Source organism: Ylistrum balloti, unplaced genomic scaffold, assembly GCF_031769215.1.
Source record: "Ylistrum balloti isolate Yb309-2 unplaced genomic scaffold, AGI_CSIRO_Ybal_v1 Utg370288, whole genome shotgun sequence".
NCBI lineage: Eukaryota > Metazoa > Mollusca > Bivalvia > Pectinida > Pectinidae > Ylistrum > Ylistrum balloti.
The window spans coordinates 187,344-195,000 of NW_026782219.1; the positions used below are offsets into that span (position 1 = coordinate 187,344).

The 7,657-nt window shown below is 34.2% G+C and overlaps 1 protein-coding gene across 1 annotated transcript in view; it reads right to left on the reverse strand.

Annotated features, from left to right (window-relative positions):
• Positions 1–1,179: 1,179 nt before the first annotated feature.
• LOC132552931 (uncharacterized) overlaps positions 1,180–7,657 on the reverse strand; it is a 92,524-nt gene continuing 86,046 nt past the window's right edge. The window contains exons 3-6 of the mRNA XM_060217131.1: positions 4,513–4,893; positions 3,541–3,873; positions 1,654–1,731; positions 1,180–1,268 (exon numbers count right to left, since the gene is read on the reverse strand). Of these exons, the coding sequence (XP_060073114.1) occupies positions 1,180–1,268; positions 1,654–1,731; positions 3,541–3,873; positions 4,513–4,893 (881 nt within the window). The remainder of the gene's footprint in view (positions 1,269–1,653; positions 1,732–3,540; positions 3,874–4,512; positions 4,894–7,657) is intronic.

Below are 7,657 nucleotides of genomic sequence, written 5' to 3' on the forward strand. Positions count from 1 at the left end.
GTGAAATATATCATATATTTTCTGTTTAGCTTCATAAGTGAATGATGGAATCACCTCTTACTTCAAGTCTAGGTCCATAAGAAGATTCGAATATAAAGCATGTTTAAAAATTTGAATATTTTGATATGCGTGTCACGCTTCAGTTCATTCGAAAAGTGGCACGGTTCAGCACACGTATTTCACGTTCTTCTAGAATTATTATGACAATTACGGAATTTACTGAATTATGAGGCACGTGCACTTTCCTGTTTAAATTCTGACATTTCTTTCGAGCACTTTGGATATTTTTTCAGTAGTCATCAAAGGTTCAAAATTTCAGGCTCATCACACCACTGACGAATCCTGGAAGAATAAAACAGCTGTATGATGAAGTGTATTTTTTGGTTTGGCTCAACTGTATCTTATCCAAATTTGTATTTATTTGTGCTATTCCTGTGTGTCTTTTGCACAATGTTCTATTTCAAACTACTTCTTCATGTAAATGTTAGATACTAAATCATAAATCTGGACAATACCACTAAACGTAAAATACCATCGAATTTAGAATTTTTATGCTATCGGAATGCAAATATGGTCTATCAGACTTCTAAAAGCTCCTGGAGGTGGATGCAGACAAACTTATTCTGACTATTTTAACCAATTACTGGACGGCTAATTGAAATCAATACACGAACTATCAAACATATCTAATCGTATGTCCGATACTAATTTATCAGTATCTTCCTGACCAGACTTAAAACCCGTTACCATGGTTACCATACATCAATGACACTCCGCACATCGTTCAACGACAGTCCCGAAAAAACGCCGACCCCGTCGGGAGTATGTCCCCATTTCGACCACAATTTCCCAAATATGGTAACTATGAAGATCTTGCGAATGGCTTGAATCTTTCAATGAGATATTAACGACTTTCCAATCTTAATTATGCATCAAATCTGACCCTGTTGGATCTGTTAAGACTATGACAGAAACGTTTCAAACACGCATTCGTCAACTGTCATCAAATTCTTCTACAAAGTTGTCGCCGCCATTTATATACGATGATATACGTGTTCTTGAAAACGTGTTTGTGATAATTATGAAGTCTTTTTTGGTCCACCATCCAATGTCACGGTGTGCAATCATGGTGCTTGTGTTCTTTCATATCCGAGACAGACTACCATATCAACCAATTCACTACCGCAGAGCAAACGTACTGACGAACATGATCAAGCAGGCAATCATTGTCATCATGACGCTTGGTTTTGATTCAGCCCCATTGAATTCTGCAACGAGAAGAAAACAACATGTTTTTTTAAAACAAATGCAATAATTATATATTATTTTGTGATGATGTATTAAAACAAAATAAAAAACGACGTGATTTGTGTAAACAATCAAATAAACAAAGTAAATATCAACAAATGTGCGTAATAAACTAAACTAAAATAATAATAATGATAAACACGATAGTGTTTACTTAAAACTATTTTGAAATTTCTGATTTATCTTGTTACGCAAAATTACACCAAATCACCCTCACATATACATAACTGTATATAAAAACACCCCTCGTTTTGGATAGCAACAGGGAAGCAAGACATTTTTTTCTGTTGTCAGATTGCAATAATAAGATTAACAACATTTTTCCGTTAGTCGACCATTCATTACCTAGAGCAGCCGTTTTGTTGACGTTGCAGTTTTTTCCTGTACAAGGTACCTCGTATGGGGCCTCGGTCACAATGGGTTCTAAATTACAACAAAAAAATCATATTTTCATAAAATATATTGTCCTCTAACCAATTAATTCCCCCTTACTAGTGTTTCACCAGCTCCTGTACATAAAATTATTTCATTTTTCTTACAAAAAACATTGTCAAAAAGAACGAAAAGGACCATATGAAAATAGAAAAAGAAAAAAATAATGTCGGCATGTAAACAGAATGTTAATTCAAACTCACAATCGATTCAACGCGGTCAAAATATAAACAAAAAAAAAACATTGACAAGGAGACTCCTGCAAAGGTTTGTAAAGGAGAATATGACTTAGTGTGCAGTAAGGACGGACGTAACCAATGGCACGTTCCCAAATGATGAGAATAGAAACAGCAACATAACCAATGGCCATACTAATGATATCACGTTTAAAGACGTCCAACCTTATAAGTATGACATCTTGATGGGTCGGGACGAAGTTCTCCATTAATAAAACAATGTTATTATTAATTAAAACATCGTATTTTTGACATAGAGTTTCTTATACGTTAATGACGTCACGAAGAAGTGTCAAATATGACATTTAGATGTCCTGCACTTTAACTTTCGTTCAATAACACTGACCATATTCAGTTTTATCATGACATTAGCGTGTCCTTTTTCTTGAATTTTCAAATATAGCACCAACCCAATCCTATTCAAATATGACATTTAGATGTCCTTTATCTTAAGTTTCTTTCGATAGCACTGACTTAATTCAGTTTAAATATGACATTTAGATGTCCTTTTTCCTAAACTTTCTTTCAATAGTACTGAACCTATTCAATCTAAACATGATATGTGTATAAATTTCCTCTTTACAGAGATTACAGCTTAATATTATTCAGAGTTCCAAGGAGAAAGTGACTTTTATGTTTACTAACAAGTTGATTTTTCCAGCGATAAGATAAGATATTCATTACACGATAACACACAAGTCAAAGTGTCACTCTGTGGTTTCAAGTGTTGTAAAAAGAAATCATATCAATAAAGAGCAAACATTCATTTAGCCTTTCGGAGAATTTCGAATTACATTTTAGAACAATTTGGAGAAGCCATTGGTTTGAAGCTGTTATTGCTATTCTTGTGAGACTTTCAGTTAGCGAGTCGAAAAGCATTGGCACACATACTAAAACATCGAAAAGCATGAAGTCAAATAACAAACTGAAGATATGCAGATACTTTCAACTTGCAAAAACAGATACATAATGGACAACATAAAATTAACCAAATGAAGGAACAACGACAAACAGGATAAATAACCAAAGAGGACACAGGTTTTAAGGGCAACGAAAATTTGGTGACTGCACACTCCACTGTTTTTGAATTTTAAAAATAAAAAGGAAAACAAATATTCACATGGGTGAAAGACACATATAAGAAAAAATGAGTATTCATATCAAAAAGCTGTAATGATGAGAAACAACTGGAAACAAAGTAAATAATAACAAAAAGATTGAAAAAATGCAGAGTTGCATTGCTGTTATCTCTGTTGCTTTTTTGAAAATGTCTTCATTATAGTCAGCATGTTGCAACGTGACTAAGTGTCCAACAAATAATATTAAACATAATGTTATATCATAACATTAAAAGCTATTTGTGAAAAATATCCAACAGATTAGTAAGGACAGGTACAAAATTATTTAAAGCACAAATTGTTACAATTTTGAATGGTTTTAAAACGAGTACCATAAAATTAAAATTGTTCAAATTTTCATTTCAATAAATGACAAACTGGGAACTTCGATTTTAAAAAGGTTATAGAATTTACCTTTTAAACAAATAACCAATTTTTTTACATACCTGGTGTTTCAACGATTATTTCATCATTGTACTGGTGGTTTTCATTTTCAATGAGTGGTCCCTCCACCCTACACTGAAATATACTTCCGCTTGTTTCTTCTGTTATTGACGTCATGATCTGTTGATTGATGACTGGTACGCATGTCTCGCTGCTTTGTTCTTCCGGGTCGGCCATAGAAGTAATTAATGTGTAATCTTGATCATTTGGATACTTGACATACCACGTGACCTCTGCTGGTGGAATCCCCAGACTGACGACACACTCGAGGGTAAAATTAAAGTTTTCTTCCACGATCATTAATTCTGAGTTAATAGAAGGCTTTCCTGGAACAGCTGAAAGAAAAAAAAGAAATTTCAATAAAATTAATAATTCCACATTTATGTGAAATATTAAAACATGATCTGTATGATTTAAACATTATTTTCAACATTGAGTATCGCGTCCAGTTTTTAAAACTCATTTCATCTGTAACAACTGACAGTCTATTTACCCAACCAACATTAACAATGAATCCCAAACAATCGTATTTTCTCATAACAACCCACATACTATTAAGAACGAATTACAATTCCTTCTAGCCATGATACATGAACAAAGACACCCGAATATCATATCGTGTATGTTAACATACGGACGCTAATGTTGTGGAACTGTGATTATCATAGGGCACAAAGTTAAAAGTTTTCAAAAACTATTAATTCCCTGGCACTTGCTTCTAAAAATCAAGAGTACACCACATTATCAAAATATACTTAAACATCAAGATGTCATTTTGGAGACACTAATGAAAGGATTAAGAGTACCTGCGAATTAAACAAAAATATACCCTCACGAAAATTGAAGATTGTACAGTATTCATGAATCAATCAAACCAAACTTGTGCTACAAACATATTGATATGTATTTTTGTAATAGGAATAAAAAACAATTACTAATAGAGGTCATGTTTTTTCTACGTTTTGCATACTTACCCACAATGCCCACTTCAGTTGTTTTGGATACAATGCTAGAGCCCGTGACAACACATATGTATGTCCCTACATCTGTGCATTCGAAATCGTACAGTTTGATATTGAAATTAATGGACGTAGCGTTGTGTCCAACGTATGTGCGTCCTCGTGACTTTAAATTGTTGTCTGCCCATGTCGGTGACAACACGACGTCAGAAGGGAACAAACCTCCCGTCATGCTCTCCTGTTTTGGGGGAAGATTCACCAAGATTATCTCGCCGTCGTCAAGAAGACGTTTTCTCCACTGCATGACGTACCACGTCTCGGTTGGTTGAAACGTGCACTCAAGGTCAACCGTGCCCCCTAACATGCCCTTCACGTTTGGTTTGGTGATTAAGGTACCTAACGGCAAAGAAATGAAACAATTAATACATTTCTGTATCCTACTACCACTGTTATGTTGTAATTACTATATATCTTTTTTTTTCAAATTGCTGAAGATAATAATCTTTCTCTAGCTTTGAGTAGGTGACTGCATTGCATTACAAACGTTGTTGTGTCGTTAAGGAAGCTGAAGACGCTGACAATGTGGTTTTTCTAGACAAAATGCGCAGACAAAATATTGCGTTATTACAACACTCCATTTGATGGTATACTGCACTCAGACCTTTCAGGAACACAGTAGTTGTTGCGTTCAAACTCGTTTTTTTATCGTTTCATCAAGATATTCAGTTTACAATTATGATATTAGAAATAACATAAGCTGATGGTACAGCCTAAAATAAAGTGTCTAGAGACTTTTTTTCTAAAACGTAATTCGAAATCAAATCACAGTACGGAATGGAACCCCAGTCTGTCGGGCAGCAGGTTTTACCTTTGGGAATAGAACGCCGACCGTCCTACTAAATGACTATCGCAATGCTATCCACTACATGTCATGGCCATACCATGTCTGTTCTCGGAACCATCTGTAGCTCAACGAATTACTACTAGTAGTGGGAGACTGCCCTGAATGACCTTATTGTTTAGTTTCGTTAGTCCTCGTACATCTCTATCAGACGTTTAAAATTCGATTTAACATCCTGATGCAAAAAGTGATATTTAATGGTGGATATTTACAGGTATATATATCCTTATTCTTCTTATTTGGTATCAAGTGATTTAAGGAAAACAGAAGGTTTGGCTTTTTAAGAAATAACGGAGAAAGCAATTTTGTTTTAAGTACCTAATATTACGCGAGTAATCTCCTAAGTGTCTAGACCCGAACTATTCACGGCAAATAGCAATGCAGAACTACGAAAGCCTTCCTCTAATTTTGATTATTTTTTCTCGTTTATGGCAGCTTGTTTGCATGCCGATTAAGGGGAACTATGAAGGCCATCACTTTTAAATTCTATTCCGAGATAATTGTGTCTCCTTGTTCAGTGTTATCTGCCTGGTCCACGGTCCTACAGGAGTTAAAACTGAGAAGTTAATATTTCAAAAACAAATTAACAAAAATCGATAATAATTTTCAAAACGAATTTCTAAACATTTGATATCTGAAGCACATTAATATGACAAGTAACCAAAGTATTACTGTATTTCTATTGCACGTAAGGACGTTTCCCTTTGAAAAATTAAATGATTAAATATTGGCCTTCTTAATCGAAATCACATTAACATAAAACCGACACAAACCTTATCAACAATCTAGTAGTCGTTGTTATTGAACTATAAATTATAAATCCGGTTTAGACCATCCCTATATGACTCCATATATATAGCTAAGAGTATAAGCACTAACACAGATCCTACAATATTCCACTTAATCATAATAACACACACTACAAAAGCAATTAGGGACAAAATAGGAACGTTTGATATCGTGAAGGTGTGGGATGGCTTACGTCTGGGAGGACAAGAGCAATCCAACAGCTGTACAGTCTTCTTGGAAACTATTTGTGTTACAACGAGACCAACATTGGGCATTAATGTATATACAAATGTAATTCAAAATAACAACCGTCTATTTAAACAACTACGATTTTTTAGTGATAATTGAATTTCATCCCAGACGTTAGAGCCCTCATTTCAAAGTCTCACTTATTTAACGAGAGATACTATCGAATCATTGCCGGCGTCTTGGGAACACTCGTGGGTTAACGTATGTAGCAATTATTCCTTGTGAATTTAACGTGAATGGCGCCTTCATATACAATTATAGAAATTAACCGGTATTAAGTGTTGTTTGGGGGTCGTTCATTAAAGATCAATAACAAACGCTTTACTAATACAACCGAGTAAAGCCAAGCAATGAACGGATACATTGGAATTAAGATCGATTGGAATATTTAATCGTAAAATGGCTACAAATAAAATGTTTAAACACATAAGCAAATTCATAATCTTATGGACAAAAGGTAAACATGATTGCACATTTCTTAATTAAAAAGACTGCGTTTTACTAAGAGGCATGTCGGAAATTATGCAAACATCATTTGTGTTTCCGTAACGCGCATGCGCTCTAATCAATATCATATATAGATATCATAAGATTAATTAAAATATATATTATTCTTTTTCCTACGTGTTTAAGCCTTAATTGGCGTTATAAATTCAGACATGCAGGCTACGAGTCAAAGATACATTCCATCCAAGGTTTGGCTTATAACGTTGGCGCTCCTTGCGGAATAAGTCTTTTTGATCTATTGAATGCCACTAAATTTGAATAAAATAAAAATGCTGCAATTATAACAGACGATTTGATAAGAATGTTTTTGCATAGCCAACAACACACGACTGTCTGTATCAAATATCAAAATTTGAAACGATTCCGTCACGATAAGTAATTTGATATGTCGGTAGCTTCCTTGTTTTATTTACAATTTCTTCTTCCATTAGTTTCTTTGATGATTTATTAATCTTTTAATGATAGATACTAAAATATAATTTCATTTCCGTTATTTTATTTTCATTCTAACCTCGCAATATCGCGTGTTATGAATACCAGCCCTCTAAAAATAACCATTTCCTTTTTTTGGTCAACTTCTGTGGACCTGAATCAGACGCAGATGGTATGTAAAGCTTTGAGTTGATATATTATGGTTTGGTTTCTAGGTCTTTTCGATTCGACAGAATTATCCTAGTCAGCCTGTTGTCAGAATTAAGTATCTTGATCATCAGT